Source organism: Octodon degus, unplaced genomic scaffold, assembly GCF_000260255.1.
Source record: "Octodon degus isolate 3935 unplaced genomic scaffold, OctDeg1.0 scaffold00050, whole genome shotgun sequence".
Taxonomy (NCBI): Eukaryota; Metazoa; Chordata; class Mammalia; order Rodentia; family Octodontidae; genus Octodon; species Octodon degus.
In genome coordinates this window covers 11,507,071-11,522,488 of record NW_004524626.1, presented here as the reverse complement: position 1 = coordinate 11,522,488, position 15,418 = coordinate 11,507,071, and the positions used below count along the sequence as shown (strand labels likewise).

The 15,418-nt window shown below is 53.7% G+C and overlaps 1 protein-coding gene across 16 annotated transcripts in view; it reads left to right on the top strand.

Moving 5' to 3' along the window:
* Nucleotides 1-1,869: 1,869 nt before the first annotated feature.
* Dnm2 (dynamin 2) overlaps nucleotides 1,870-15,418 on the top strand; it is a 79,099-nt gene continuing 65,550 nt past the window's right edge. For 9 of the 16 annotated variants that reach the window (XM_023717140.1, XM_004632855.2, XM_023717137.1 and 6 more), the window contains exon 1: nucleotides 1,873-2,212. In XM_023717140.1, the coding sequence (XP_023572908.1) occupies nucleotides 2,052-2,212 (161 nt within the window). In that variant the 5' untranslated portion in view covers nucleotides 1,873-2,051. Of the gene's footprint in view, nucleotides 2,213-15,418 lie in introns of all 16 variants that reach the window. The other 7 variants (XM_023717141.1, XM_023717139.1, XM_023717138.1 and 4 more) reach the window with 3 other exon arrangements.

Sequence of the window (15,418 nt, the reverse complement as noted above, 5' to 3'; positions counted from 1 at the left end):
CTCAGCCCACCAGGGGGCGGGGCTGGCTGGCATGTGGTGCTGGGGGATTGAACTGCGGTCCCTGATGCCTTGCCAAACTTGTTCTAAGTAGGTGCTTTAGACCACTGAGCCATCTCTCCAGCCCTAAAATTATTTATTTACTTTATGTGTGTGTGGCCAGTTCAGCCCACCAGGGGGCGGGGCTGGCTGGCATGTGGTGCTGGGGGATTGAACAGCAGTCCCTGAGCTTTGCTTAGCTTAGCTTGTTCTAAGTAGGTGCTTTAGACCACTGAGCCACCTCTCCAGCCCAGGTGTACAGTTTTTTAATGCATATCTGCAGCTTGGAGGGTGCTGTTCTCATGGCTTTTTGCGTTTGCCCAAGTCTTATGCCACTGCACGGACAGCTTCCTACCCTTCTTCACAGTGCCTTCGGAGCGGTGGTCAGCCAACTCCTTTAATGGACAACTTGAGGTTGTTTCCCGGTATTTGCAGTCAGTGTTAAGGCTGCCGTCCCACATCCTGTTGGCTGTGTTTTTGCCCATGTGTATGGGATCTGCGATCTGGCGTCGTGGGGCGGGCACCTTCCTCCCCTGGCCTGTACCGTGCCCTGTGCACCTCATGCCTGTCCTCCTCTTCCTCCTTCCGCATGGCCGCGGCCTCCTCACCGAGCGCCTTGTTCCCTGGCTCGTGTGCTCAGGGAGATCGACTCTTGCTCAAGAGTTCCAGATCCCAGAGCTTCTATGGCTGCCTGCAGCACAGCGTGACCTTCTCTGCATTAGGGATGGGACCCCGTTGATCATCACTGATTTCTCAAAAACATCCATGATGTGTAGGCAAACGGGAGCTCTGCCCTCATCAATTCCCAGCAAAAGCCCGGGGCGCATCTCGTTGGCCAGGGCTGACTTGACAGCCTGCGCTCCCCGGCAAGCGCCGCCTGACTTTCTGAGGCCCCCGGGGAGGGCAGCTATGCTCTCCACTAGACCACTAACGCAGACCCTGAGGCCGCTTTGGGATCCTGCTCTCACGGCCGGCTTTCAGAATGGGAACCAAAGATGCATTCTGGAACTTGTGGTTTTCTCTAGAACCCGGAAACTCAGAATTGACGATCACCGAGTCCTACCACGAGGTGTCGCCCTTCGAAGAACCTTATTTCCTACCTCAGTAGACTGAATTACTAGAGAAAACGGGAATTTTTTTTTTTTTTTTTTTATTGACAGGAATAATTCTCAATCAGAATCAAGACTCAGGTACTGAGGCCCACCTCTTTTATCTTTTTTTTTTTAATATTTATTTATTTATTTATTTAGTGTGTGTGTGACCAGCTCAGCCCACCAGGGGGCAGGGCTGGCTGGCATGTGGTGCTGGGGGATTGAACCGCGGTCCCTCTGCTTTGCTTGGCTTAGCTTGTTCTAAGTAGGTGCTTTAGACTACTGAGCCATCTCACCAGCCCCCCACCTCTTTTATCTTATTGGCTGTGGCACGAAGTGATATTTATATAGGCCAATGGGAAATATTTAGGGAACTAGTTAGCGGCGAGTGACAAACCCTTGTTTAAGGATCGATCCCTAGTGTCATTGGCAAACTTTATTGATTGGCATATATCTTAGCCAGTAAGAGTGGCTCTTCCTATTGGGTGGAGTCAGCGTGTCTTTTCCCGAAACACCGCCTCCTGGCGTTGACAACCCAGTTTTCTACTGCTATTGGCCTATTGCTTAACAGTGACAGTTCTTCTCTCCAATGAACTCCCAGAGAAGTCTCCAGGGGGACGGCTTACTGAGACATAGTCCCGTACCACCCTTTCATTGGCTTATAGACAGGAGTGGCCGTGGGACCGACCAATCTGAGCCAGCAGGAGGGTTTTGGGTGCAGCCCCAGCCGGGGCGGGAGGTCGCTTGGGTCGGGTGTCGCTTGAGAACCGGATGAGGCGGCGACCGTGAGGCCGAGCCGGGAGCGGGTGTCGCGCCGAGGCCCGGGCGGGCGGGGAGCAACGGCCAAAGATACCGCGGGGCGGGTCGTTGAGGGTCGAGGACGGGCGGGGGGCGCGAGGCGCTCCGGCCGGGCCTGCCGGCGCCATGGGCAACCGCGGGATGGAAGAGCTGATTCCGCTGGTCAACAAGCTGCAGGACGCCTTTAGCTCCATCGGCCAGAGCTGCCACCTGGACCTGCCGCAGATCGCCGTGGTGGGCGGCCAGAGCGCCGGCAAGAGCTCGGTGCTCGAGAACTTCGTGGGCCGGTGAGCGAGCGCGGCGGAGCTTCGGTCGGGCGGCGGCCTAGGGCGCGGAGGGCGGCCCGGGAATGGCGCGCCCTGCGCTGCCAGCGTAACTGTGGCGCCTGCGTGCCCGCGACCGCGATCGGAACAGGACGGGACGGAACGGGACAGGGACGGAGAGGCGGGCGCTGTCGCAAGTCCTGCGCGGAGGGCTCCTTGCAGGATTCGGGCACAGACCACAGCTCTCACGGGCTGAGTGGCTTGGAACCGGAGATGCGGTGGATCCCCGCTGTGTATCCGGTCTCGGCTTGTGTGGGGAACTCACCTTTCTGGCTGCCCGAGAGGGTCAGGGATAGATCGCCCTGCGCCTGTGTCTGTCCGTCCATCAGGGGCGGAACCTGCCCTCTAGATTATCTGTTCCCGTACCCCTGCGGAGTAGTTGGCGGTTCGTATATCTGGAGCAACCCACGCCCTCTTGTTGGCTGTCTAGACAGGATTCGCTACTACCACCATTTGGCTGTCCATCTGTCCTGCCCCGCCCCTCAGGCAGCCCCCTTGCTGTCCTGGGTGACCTGTGCTGTCCCGCAGCCCATCTGTGTCCCTCACGAACCAGCGTTGAATCAGCCCCTCGGCCTGGCTGTCTTCGCTGGCTTCTGCCAAGTGCGTGCTTGGGCTGTAGCGACCTCTCGTCTGGTGCTCCTAAGGGAAGAGCCAGAAGACTTCGGCTTCTTCCCTGCTGCGATTTGGCTCCTTCGCAGCGAGTCCTTCTGTCTGCCCTCCCCAGGGCAGCTCATCCCTGTGCGTCTAGCCCAAACCTTTTTGACAAAGGGTGACAGGAGGGAGGAGGAGGAGAGACTTGAAGGATGAAGTTGGAACACAGTTCCCGGGTTCCGGGGGAGTGAGTAGGATCCTGGCCCGCACCAGCCTTATCTTCCCACTTGGCCACTGGAGGCAGACACTTTGCCAGGGCCCCATCATCTAAACTAGGAACCCTGTCTCGTTGGCCGATTCTAGCAATCAGGCAGTGCAGGAGTGACAACAGCTCCCGTTGGATTCACCTCTCACCCCACCTCACTTCCTGGCTTGCCAGCCCGGACAGGGGTGGCCACTTCTCCATTCCAGGAAGTACCCCTCCTAGGATGGTGTGTCCCGCCACCTGATAACATCCTCATGCTGTTGGCATCATCATACTTGTTACTGTTGTCATAATTGTTGTTATTGTTAACAGTCACAGGACAATTGTTCATCCGGCTGGCCCAGGCTGTTCTCTCTGTCTTCAGTGCTTTGGGGGGGGGGTGTTATGTGTGTGCATGCTTGACACAGGGTCTCACTGTGTAGCCCAGATTGTCTTGAACTCTTGTACATCCTCCTGTCTCAGCTTCCCGAATCTTGAGATGATAGGCCTGTTGTCTTGCATCCCCCAGCTATGGGGTGGAAGTTTTGTTGTCCCTCACACATTACAGATGAGCCAGGAAGCTCACAGAGCACTCGCCAACCGCCCATCCTTTTTCCTGCCCTCCCAGACACCTAGAATTCCCTCCTTTGCTTCCTTGTCTCCAGCACATTGCAGACTTTCAGTTGTGGCAGAAAGGTATGGATTTAGGGGTAACTGGGCCTGGCCTAAAACCCAAGCCAGGCCGGGGCCCTCTGCCTGGCCATCTTTCTCATCCGGGCTTCTGGTGGTCACCTACAAAGCCATTTCATTTGCTTTGTGATCTTGCATGGCTTGTTTGGCCTTCCTGAGCTTCTGTTTCCACTTCTAAAAATCGGGGGATGCTCTCTCAGTGAGAATGCCAGAAGGACGCGGGGAGGCAGTTGAATGAAAATGCTTGCTGCAGCCTGGGGGCGGCATGCACCCACCCAGAGTCCCAGCTGCTTGGGAGGCTGGAGCAGGAGGGTGGCTGGCGCCAGGGAGCCTGGGTCAGCCTGGGCAATGCCGTGCAACCCTGTCGCTTAAAAGGAGCAAAAGCTCCTTAGCACCGTGCCAAGAGCACACATTCGGGGGGTCTGGGGCCACTATTCCCTCAGCTAGTTTCTTTGTCAGTGGCAAGAGTGAACCAGAAGTAAGATACTCTCAAGCTGTGCGTCAGAGTTTGTTTCAGTCTTCCCAGGGTGGCCCTGCTGCAGTGCCGGTCCCTGCCTCACCGCACTCGCTCTGCACCCTCCTCCCACACATCTGTGTTGAACCAGAGATACTGAACGAGAGCCTGTGGCACCTCCTCCCAGATTCCTGCAGAACAGAAGCAGTCCTTAGGGTTGTCAGTTCATCTGGGAAACTAAAGTTGTAGAAAGGTAAAAATTATTTATTTATTTGATACAGTCTCACTATGCAGTTCAGACTTGTAGTGGTCCCCCTGTGCCAGCCTCCCCAGCGCTGCGGTTACAGGTGTGTGGCCCCATGCCCGGTTTGAGTGGCACAGTGTGCCCAGCATGTAGTACTAGGAATCAGACCCGGCCAGGTCCCTGCGCTTGCTGGGCAGGTGCTTAGACTGCCGAGCTATCTCCTCAACCCTTTATTTACTTTTTTTTTTTTGTTTTTTGGTGGTACTGGGGATTGAACGCAGGACCTTGCACTTGCCAGGCGAGCACTTATTCTACTGAGCTATCTTCCTGACCCTCTTTATTTACTTTTTAGAAAGAGTTTTCCTGAGTTGTCCAGACTGGGTTCAAACTTGTGATCCTTCTGCCTCAGCCTCTTGAAAAAAAGAAAGAAAAAAACCAACTTTTTTTCAGTCAAGGCCTTACTATGCAGTTCAGGGTGGCCTTGAACTCACTATGTAGCGAGGATGGTCTTGAATTTGCCATGATCCTCCTGCCTCAGCCTCCTGAGTACCCGAATACTGCGATTGCAGGTGTGCACCACCACGGCCAGCTTGTACAGGTTCCCTAAGAGAAGTGGCGCAGGCAGGAATGACGCAGTTATGAGGGCCCTGAGCCTCGGCTTCCTCAGCTAGGAAACAGGACTGTTACTCGCCCTAATGGTTCTATTTCACTTTCTAGGGCGGATGAAGTCACTTGATGCCTGTCGCTGCGTATTTGTAACATTTTGTTTATTTATTTTTGTGGCTGGCTCAGCCCACCCAGGGGGTGGGGTGGCCGGTGGTTGCCTGAGATCGAACCCAGTCCCTGCGCGCTTGCCTAAGCTTGCCTGAGCCAGTGCTCTACACCGCTGTGCTATCTGTCTGGCCCCCTTGGTAACATCCTAGACAAGGGACTTAATCCCCTTTTTCTAAAATAGGGGTTACAATAATTACGCTCTTTGTAGGGTTGAGTAGGGATTAAATAGATTGGGGCTTGTGCAGAGAAAGTGCTTAAGGCATGAGGTATGCTTACTGAATATGCGTTCAGCGCTTGGCAGTACTGTTTGACCTTGGCCTGGGCCTGTGGCCCCAAGCGAGATACGCAGACCCCTGGCCTTCCCGCAGGGAGCAGATAAAGCAGAAACATGGTAGAAGGCGATAACAGTCCCTAATGAAAGGATAAAGGAGAGATCATGGTGTGTGGGGGTCACACTTTAAACAGAGGAGTCCTGTCACGTTGGGGGTCTGAGTGGATGCTTGGAGGCGAGGAGGAACCCAGGGAGCCTGGGACAGGCTCTCAGGCTGTGGGTTGACCAGTGCAAAGGCCCTGGGGTGAGGCCAGCGAGGGACAGCAAAGGGAGGCAGGGAGGAGGTGGGAGGGACACAGGGCCCGGGCAGGAAGAGATGTGAGTCGGGGAGAGGTGGCTGGGGGCTCCGATCTCTCTGGACCTGCTCCTGGCGAGGAGGGCTTTCTCTTGATTGCCGCTGCCAGCAGATTCCCTCCCTCCTTCCCCTCTTTTTGCCTTCCCTCCTTCTTTATCTCTTTCCCTCCTCTCCTCCCTCCCTTCTTTTTTCTTGGGACAAGGTCTTGCTTGCTAACCAGGTTGGCCTTAAACTCACTATGCAGCCCAGGCTGCCTTTGAACTTGCAACAGCCTCAGCTTTTCAGGTGCTGGGATTACAGGTGTACACCACCGGGCCTGGGCCTGGGCCTTCTTTTTGGCAGTACTAGGGATTAATTAGGAATTAATGGAACTTTTCATGGAATTCATCTCTTGCGCTTTTTTGGTTAGAGACCTAAGGCCCCCCTGCTTTGTCAAATCTGGGCTCAAACTTGAGATCTTCCTGAGTGCTGGGCTTACAGATGTACACGCTACACCCAGCCCAAATTGCATGTTGAAAATGCTATGCAGAACCCTGCCCCAGTGGTCTCCAGGACCTGGGCCAGGTCTGACAGGTAGATTCCAGAGGCAGCAGGAGGAACACACCGTCCTGGGGCTGCCCCCTACTGAATGAGTGATCTCACTGGTGTGAGCCTCAGTTTCCTCATCTGGATAATGGGACCATGATGATTTATGTCCCGGGAGTGAAGAATCAGTATACAGCCAAGCTGGTAACACGAAGATCTGCTTTCGTGACCTTGTTGGTTAGCTGTCTGCCTTTAGCCTGGTTCAGGACTCTGCTGATCCCTGTTAATTTGTTTTTCCTTAGAGATGAAACTCCTGATTACATTGTTAATATCGGTAACAAGCCACTTTCGCACACTCTTTGGCCAGGGATACAGATGGTTCTAGGACACACGTCACACGCATGCACATACAAGCACGCGTAGAATGCCGTGTTCCTTTGCTGCCAGGGCAGGTGTTCTTGGCTCCAGTCTGAGTGGGAACCCTGGCTGTCAACAAACACTTGGAAATCAGAGTTACTTACAGCAGTTTCAAATGTGGTGGGAAGTTGAGGGCGGAAATGCCTGACACCAGAGAATTTGGCCAAAGCATGTGTCCAGGCAGCTGACTACGAAGTGTGTGGTAACTGAGAAGGGGCCTGGACACTGGATGACCCAGGCCACTGCGTGAGACCTGTTAGAACCAGACCAAATGGGCCAGCTGTCCCATCTTGTTCAAAGCAGCTGTGTTTGGGCCAAGCAGGATGGTTCCAACCTGTGTGACCCCAGCACTAGGGAGGCTGAGGCAGAAGGATGGCTGAAAATTTGAGATCAGCCTAGGTCCAAGTCTATCCTGGGATACATACATTTTTTTTACTTTTTTTTTTTTTTTTTGCAGAACCAGGGATTGAACTCAGGTCCTTGGGCTTGCCAGGCAAGCGATTATTCAACTGAGCCATCTCCCCGGCCCCGATACACACATTTTTCTTTGTCTCAAAGAAACCAAACCAGGGCCGGCCGAGTAGCTCAGCGAATTGAAGCACTTGCAAGCAGGCACAGGAGCCAGGGGTTCGATCCCTGGGCCTGCCTTGCCAGCCCCACCGCTGGTGCCTGCTGAGATGGCAGTTGAGACTGGGTGTGGTGTTGCGTGCCTGTAATCCTGCTCTTGGGAGGCTATAGACAGGAGATCACTATGAGCCCGATCTAGTAGTAAGACCCAGAACACCCTTAGACCCTTCCCTAAAATACAAAAAAAAAAAAAAAAAAAAAAAACACCCAAAAACCCAACAAACCAAGTGAGTGGTATTTGTGCAGTCAGCACCCTCGAAAGGTGTGCACCACCCCAGCTCCCCACACGGGTCATGTGGTGTTTGGGTGGTTTTTGCCTGCTTTGATTTTGTGTATAACTGGGATGACAAATAGCAACTCCTGGCTGTGGAAAGGCTTTTTTTTTTTCTTTTTGCTTGCTATGCAGGGGCTCATATTGCTGAGCTATCTCCTGGCCCTATGGGAAGGGTTTTTTGAGAGCTGTTTGCCCCGGGCTTGATGGCCTTTGCTAGATACACGATATTAAATCCCCTAGGCCATTTCTGGGTGCCATAGGAGGATACTTACTTGTAGATTCCAGTTGCGGAGCTGGCCAGGAGGAAAGGGAGTGGTCCCAGAGCAGAACCCCACCTCCCTCCCGCATTTAGCTTCAAGCGGCAGCAGTTGCGAAGTTTTCACCCGATTTGAATGAAAATGCTGAAATTATAGGCTCCTCAGCTGCTGAGAAAAATGGGAGCATCTACCGAACCCTAATTTCCTGGGGTAGTGCCAACAGACATGCTGTAATTAGGCCCTTACTGTGTCAGAGTGTTGGAAAAATGCAGGCAATAATGAGATATTTATGGGCATCAGCTACAATGTGAAGAAAAGCAAAAAATTGCCAGGCCTCCCAAGCAAGATGTCACTTGGAGAGAGGCGACTCGTGTTTCCAGTGTGTTTGGGGTTCCACTTACTGTGGCAGCTAGGTCGCTGCTGGCTGGTGGGGGTTTCCCTATGGTATCCCCACAGCTTGAACCAGGGGGCTGCAGGCCCGTCGGGTTTCATCCGCTGGGTGATTATGCCATGCTAGCAGGTATTTGTGGGGAATCACTCTGTGACATGTTTCTGGGGTGTCTGGCTTTTTTGGGGTGGGGAGAACCGGGGATTGAACTCAGACCCTTGCGCTTGCCAGGGAAGCGTGTATTCCATGGAGCCATCTCCCCGGCCCTTTTGGGTTTTTTTTGAGACAGGGTCCTGCAGGGTAGCCCAGGCTGGCCTTGAACTCTGGGGTGGTCCTTTAGCTTCACCTCCCTCCAGGTGCTGGTAGTGTGGGTGTGTGCAACCAGGCCTGGCTTTATTGTAGGTAAACTATGATCCTGGGCGTGGCTGCTGCTCTTAGCAGGTTACCGGTGGGGAAATTGAGGCCCGAGAGCAGGCTGGCCTGAAGACGCACGGGCCCTGGAGCACCATCTGGGGTCTGCCACTGGGGACAGTGGGGGTTGGGGCTGGATCTTGAATTGGGACTAAGCACTTAGATCCAAGGACTGGGCTGAGGTCACACGTGGAGCAGCCCTTGGCTTCCGGGGTACAGCTGTATGTCATGGGTGGTGCCTGCGCTGGGCCAGGTGTTGGGGACCGCACAAGCACTGAGACAGGGAACAGGTGACAAGAAGAGAGTGAAGATGGGTGTGGGCAAGTGAGCTGGGGCAGATGGGGTATTGATGGTCATAGATGGCGGGGCAGGTGGGGGCTGCACCCCGGACAGATTGGCCTTCAGCAGTGGTCACAGGAGCGTCGGGACACTTCCCGTCAAATGCCTGTTTGCCCAGAACTGAATTACGCAATCAGAGCGCGGGACAGTGTTCTCAGGAAAAGGGAAGCCCTGTTGGTGGAGCCGCACTACCCGGCCTCTAGGCTTCCTGACAGCCGGCCGGAACCCACGCTGGTGTCATGGGGTGTACTGTTGTGGGCTGCTTTTTGGGGGGTATCGTCTTCTTGAACCGGGGTTACCCTGCGTACATCATTTAACCACTCAGCACCCTTAGAGGATGGGGTGTCAGGTCCCATGTCAGGCCCAGCCCCTGACTTCACCCTGGCTTTAGCGTGTGCCATCTGACCATCCTCTTGAGTCCTGAGGGACGGGGACGTCTGGCAGGTTGCGGTCTCCACACCTTCATGTGGACCCATTTCTTCTTATAAGTATTTGCTCACTGTGGTAAAGAATGAGGACGGGGATGTCACAGTTGGAGAGGCCCGAGAGCTCTTTGACTTCCAGGGAGGGCGGGTGGGAGGCGCGCAGGAGATGCTGCAGCAGGAAGGGCAGCCAGGGAGTGCTGCTTGGAAGGGCAGCAGGAGAGAGGTGACCTGGTGGTGTGTTGTGCCTTTGTGCCCCTCCTGCCTGCCTAGCTTGTGCCTCCAACCCTGACTCCTAGAGTACTTTCTTTTCTTTTTCGAGGCTGTGTAATGCTCCATGGTCCACAGGCCCCTTCACCTGTGCCCCAGCCTCCTGGAGATGACCACTGAGGCTGCTTCCAGATGTGCGGTTTCAGGACTTGGGGTGCACTTGGGCCTGCAGACCCTCATAGAATAGGGTGCGGGGTGGAAGGGTGGGCGGCAGCACTGGCTGTGTGGCCCTGAGCATGGCCGCAGCGGCGGCTTCACTGCTAGGGTTGGCTGAGTGGGTTTAGGTCCCATCAGGGTCCTTCTACCTTGTGCCATCTGTGCTGTGCTCGGAGCAAAGCCCAGGCCTTCCCCAGCACCCCTGGGCATGTCACCTTGTGGTCACGTCCTGTGCTCTCCCAGCACACCTCCTGTGTCCAGATCCCTCGCCTGCCTCTCCTCCCCAGCGCTAGCCACACCAAGCCCCTGCTGCACCTGGACTGGCACCTCAGCATCTTTCCTCAGGGTTCTTTCACCCTGCGACTTTCATGTGTGCCGCTCTACCTGCTGCCCCCAGGGTCTCCCAGAACTGCAGCTCCTCCAGGGCAGGGCTTGTGCTCTGCTGCATCTGGTTGTCTCTGACTGAGCAGGAACCCCTGTTGCTGCCAAATGAACACCCCTCAGACCCAGACCCGAGTGTGCTTGGCAGGGGCCTGTGATCCCCATGCCCAGGCTGCTGAGGCGGGGGAGTGGCAAGTTAGAGGTCCGTGTAACAAGTCTGAGGCCTGTTGGGGCTCCATGGTGAGACTTTGTCTCAAAAATTAAAAAAGAGGGTGCCTGGCCCTAGCTCAGTTCTTTAAGTGGCTGCTTCCACAAAGCTGTCAGCCTCAGGGTGCTGTAGTTCGATCCCCACAACACTTCAGCCAGCCAGACCACCCCTGAGGGCATTCAGAGAAAAAAAAATTAAAAAAGATCAGAACTGAATTGAATTTCCTAGAAGATTCCTGGAGCAAGAGGTCCAGTGAGCACCCTGAGACAGTTCTCGGGGTTCCTGAGCTGCCTGTGGTGTGCAGGCCCCTGAGCCAGGGGCCTCTTCCTCCCGGGAAGGGCTGAGCCTTACCCTGCTTGGTACAGAGAAAGTTGCAATAGCAGGCTAAGGAAAAATAAGGGGGTGAGACTGAGCTGGGGTCCCCCAGGCTGAGCTGGCTGGGATCCCTTTGGCTGCCAGTTGTTGTCCCTTCTAACCCCTGCATCCTGCCTGGGGCCACATGGCTGTGGCAGGTGTAGGTGGGCCCAGGAGCCTTGCTTGTATCTGCTGGGCCTGTGGGCACGTGAGGGGGTAGCCCACAGAGTGGACACTTGTACCCAGGCAAGGAGGGAGTGCTCCGAGACCCTGGCCCATGCCACATTTCCCATCAATAAGAGACTTTCAGAGCTGCCAGGCTGGCGGGTTAGCTGAGCCGGCAGGAACAGGCCCAGCTGGGTGACACCCGCCCATCGGGTGATACGCCCTGGCACGGCTGGCCCAACACTGAGGGAGCCCAAGGTAGTCTCGGTGCACAGCCCGCCTATCCTGTCCTGGCCACGGGACTCCCGTCCTCTGAGCGCAGAGACAGGGTCCTGTTAGAGGGTAGTAGCCTCCTGGCCCCGTGTAGTTGTGGTGGCTTTGGAATTGTAGTGGCAGTGGCATGGAATTCCAGAGGACCATAAATTCAGATGGGGAGCTGGGTGTGGTAGTGCTCATCCATAACCCCAGTGCTGGGAGGCTGAGGCAGGAGCTTCGCAGTTCCAGCTCTGCCTGGACAATTTGGCAACTTAGCCAAAATTTGACAAAAAATTACAAAGTGCTGGGGATATAGCACAGTGCAAAGATACTGATTCAGCCCTTAATGCTTGTATGTATGTGTGTATTTATGTGTGTATGTATGTATGTCTTTTTGAGACAGGGTCTCTTGTTATGCAGTTCAGGCTGCCCTTGAGCTCACTCTTGCTCAGGCTAGTTTCAAACTTGCAGCAATACTCCTGCCTCGGCCTCCTAAATGCGGAGATTACAGGTGTGTACCAGTAGGCCCTGCTTCTCCTGCTATTTATTTTATTTATTTGTTTATTTTTTGGTGGTACTGGTGATTGAACTCAGGACCTTGTGCTTGCCAAGCGCAAGGGTCTGAGTTCAATCCCCAGTTCCGCCAAAAAAAAAAAAAAGCTGGAGGACTGAGCCTCAGTCTGGGAAGCAGGGAGTCTCCCTGCGGCTTGGGGCAATGTGACTGCTGGCTTCACAACTCTGAGCCCCTCGTGGGCTGGGCAGCAGCCAGGCAGAAGGAAGCCTGCTCCTGTGGTCACCAGGGAGTCAGGGCGGGTTGTGCCACTGAGGAGACCCCGGGAATTTACCCCCAGCACTGGACAAAAACTGGTGTGGCAGCTTAATTCTTTTATAGAAGAAATTATTTTTTTTTATTTGTGTGTGTGTGTGTGTGTGTGTGTGTGTGTGTGTGGCCAGCTCAGCCCACCAGGGGGCGGGGCTGGCTGGCATGTGGTGCTGGGGGATTGAACTGCGGTCGCTGTGCTTTGCTAAGCTTGTTCTAAGTAGGTGCTTTAGACCACTGAGCCATCTCACCAGCACAGAAGAAATTATTTGATTCCTTATTATAAAAATAAAGCAAAAACTTCACCCCGTAGGAGCAGAAAGAAGAGACTTTGGTTGCTCTGGAGCTGCCTTAGCAGTGTGTGACTGAGCCAAGATCCTTTGCTGTCTGGCCTTGAACTTGCAGCAGTCCTCCTGCCTCAGCCTCCCCAGTGCTGGGATTACCCACACCCCGCAAGAGGAGTTTTGCATCTGTGTTCAGAAAGGACATTGGCCTGTAGCTTTTCCTTTTTATTCTGTTGGAATCTCCTTAGGTCTGCAGAAAATAAAGAACCTTTAGACTCACTGAAGAGCTGCAGAGGTACCTGGGAGCTTCCTGATAGGTTCTGGCCCCAGTACAAATTGCTGAATTATTTCGGTGGTCATCTAATATGGCTGAAGCCCCTAAAACAGCAGCTCATCTTCCCTGAGACCACCTGCCCACTTCTTCCCCAACCGGCCCAGGGTGCAGGTTCCTTTCACCTGTCCGCCACCTCAGGGAAGACCCCCAATCAGCTCCTCGGATATTTCTAAAATCCCCCTCAAGCTCCACCCCTAATGAAAGTCCATAAGGCCCAGCTTTCTGTGTCTCAGGCCGTAGGATCCACCTGCCCCACCCACCCTCGATCCTCTGTGTGCCTTTGGAGTTAGTAAAGCCTTCTTTTATCTTTCCTGCGCCTCTGAAAAACCTATGACTTCTCTGCAGTCCTGACTCCGCATCCCCACTTGCACGCTCCTCATGACGGAGAATAACAGGAGCTTGGTTTGTTGCTCTTAAAGAAAGCTGGCTCCTATTCAGGTTCTTTTAGCTCTCCCAGACTGTCCCCTTTCTGTGCGAAGTGCCCGCCTGGCACTTAGTAGCTGCCTCTCCCCGGCCGGTTTCCCCCGGCCTGTGATGCTCCTCGGCCATCCACGTCTCAGGGCTGTGGTGTTCTAAGACTGACCCCTACTTTGAGCTTGTATGGTGTTTTCTCATAGTTGGCTGGACTTGCAGAGTGTGGGGAAGGTGCCACGTCGGCGAGGCCCCTTGCCTTCCACCTCTGTGGGGTCTGTGATGTCAATAGGATGTCGTGTGGCTGTGAGGGTGACCTTGACCTCTTGCCAACAGTGTGGCCTGGCGAGCTTCGCCACCCTGAGGTGCTGTTCCTCCCAGTCACAGTCTAGCCTTCGAAGCACCTAGGGTCCTTTGGGTTTTCTTGAGACACAGTCTTGACGTGTGGCTTATGCCTCGGGCTTGTTTCGATCCTCCTGCTTCAGCCTCCCAAGGGGTGGTGTTATAGGTGCGCACCACCGTGCCTGGTATAGGGCGATTCTTCTTTTTTAATCATTTATTTATTTATGTGGTACAGGCTCTCGCTGTGTACCTCAGGCTTGTAGTGATCCTCCTGTCCCAGCCTCCCCAGTGCTGGGTTTACAGGCATGCGCCACCACTCCCAGATATGATGGCTGGTACAGTGCCTCTGGTGTTCCGGGGCCAGCACAACAAACATGTGGTACCAGGGATTGAACCCTGGTCCTTGTGCTTCCTAGGCAGGCCTTAGACCGCTGAGCCCAATGGGTGATTCTTTTTATAAAACATATTTTATTTATTTATTTATTTATTTATTTTTTATGTATCAGGTATTTAATTAGGTTCTTAGTAAGAAATTTAGAACACTAATTTATGAGGGTAAATTCTATTTGTCAGAGCAAAAACGGATCGCAGGTAGCCCCGGAGCTGAGGAACACCTTTGATTTTTGCCAAAATCTGTGAGTCCACCGCTTTCTGATCCACCTTGCGCTGCTCTGAAATCTGGTATCTCTCTTTCTCGGTGTCGAAGATCTCGCCCTCCTGGTGTCTGGGCTTCCGCAGCTTCTTCTTCTTAAAGTAAGCATCAGTGAGGTGTTTGGGGATTTTCACTTTGCTGATGTCAATTTTTGTAGAGGTGGCAATGACAAATTTCTGGTGTGTTCTTCGTAGAGGAACACGATTAAGGCTCAGAGGCCCAGTCACAAGTAGCAAGCCACTCTCCAACTGCTTCAGGAAGACCACTCTCTTGCCTCTGTGACGCCCGGTGAGGATGATCAAGATGGTGCCAGGAGTGATGCTAGCTCGAAGTTTCCGCACATGCTGACTGAAGGGTTTCTTGCCGTGGCTCAAGAGCTTTCGGGGCACATCTTCAGTAGGGTAGTACCTAGGCATTTTTCAAAGCTTAACCACCCGGCTACCTCCATTCTTGTCCCCACCGACCGGTTTTGTGATGGTAGCAAGAACTTTCTCCTTCTTTTTCTTCTCAACCTTTGATTTAGCAGCTGTGTACTTTCTCTTGTACAAAGCCTTTCTGGAATACATGGCAGATCGGGAGTATCTACCAATTCCTCTAACTAGGACAGGATTTCGGCTGCAGTGGGGCTGCCCCTTCTTGGACTTTTTTGCCTTCTTCACCTTACCCTTTTTACCAGTGCCACTGGCAGAAGCCTTCTGGGCTTCAGGTTTCTTCTCTTTAGTGTCTGGCTTCTCAGTTTTTTCACCTGCCATCTTGCAAGATGGGAAAGAGAACTAAGATTCCGACTTCCGGTCCTATAAAACATATTTTAGGGCCGGGGAGATGGCTTAGTAGAATAAGCACCTCCCTGGCAAACGCAAGGATCTGAGTTCAATCCCCAGTTCCACCAAAAAAACCCAAACAAATGTACTTTATGCTGCGCATGCTGGCACAGATTTGTAATCCCAGCACTCAGGAAGCTGAGGCAGGAGGATCATTGCAAGTTAAAGACCAGCCTGGGCTACAAAGCCAGCTCAAGGCCAGCCTGAACTGCACAGTGAGACCTTGTCTCGGTGCTGGGCATGAGACCCTGGCCGCTGCACATGCTAAGCGTGTGCTATACCCCGATTGAACTGCGGTCCCTGTGCTTTGCTTAGTTTAGCTTGTTCTAAGTAGGTGCTTTAGACCACTGAGCCATCTCACCAGCCCCTTGAGGTAACTTTTGGACAAGTTAGGAACTATAGGTTTTGGTTTTATCTGTCTATTTATTTATTAT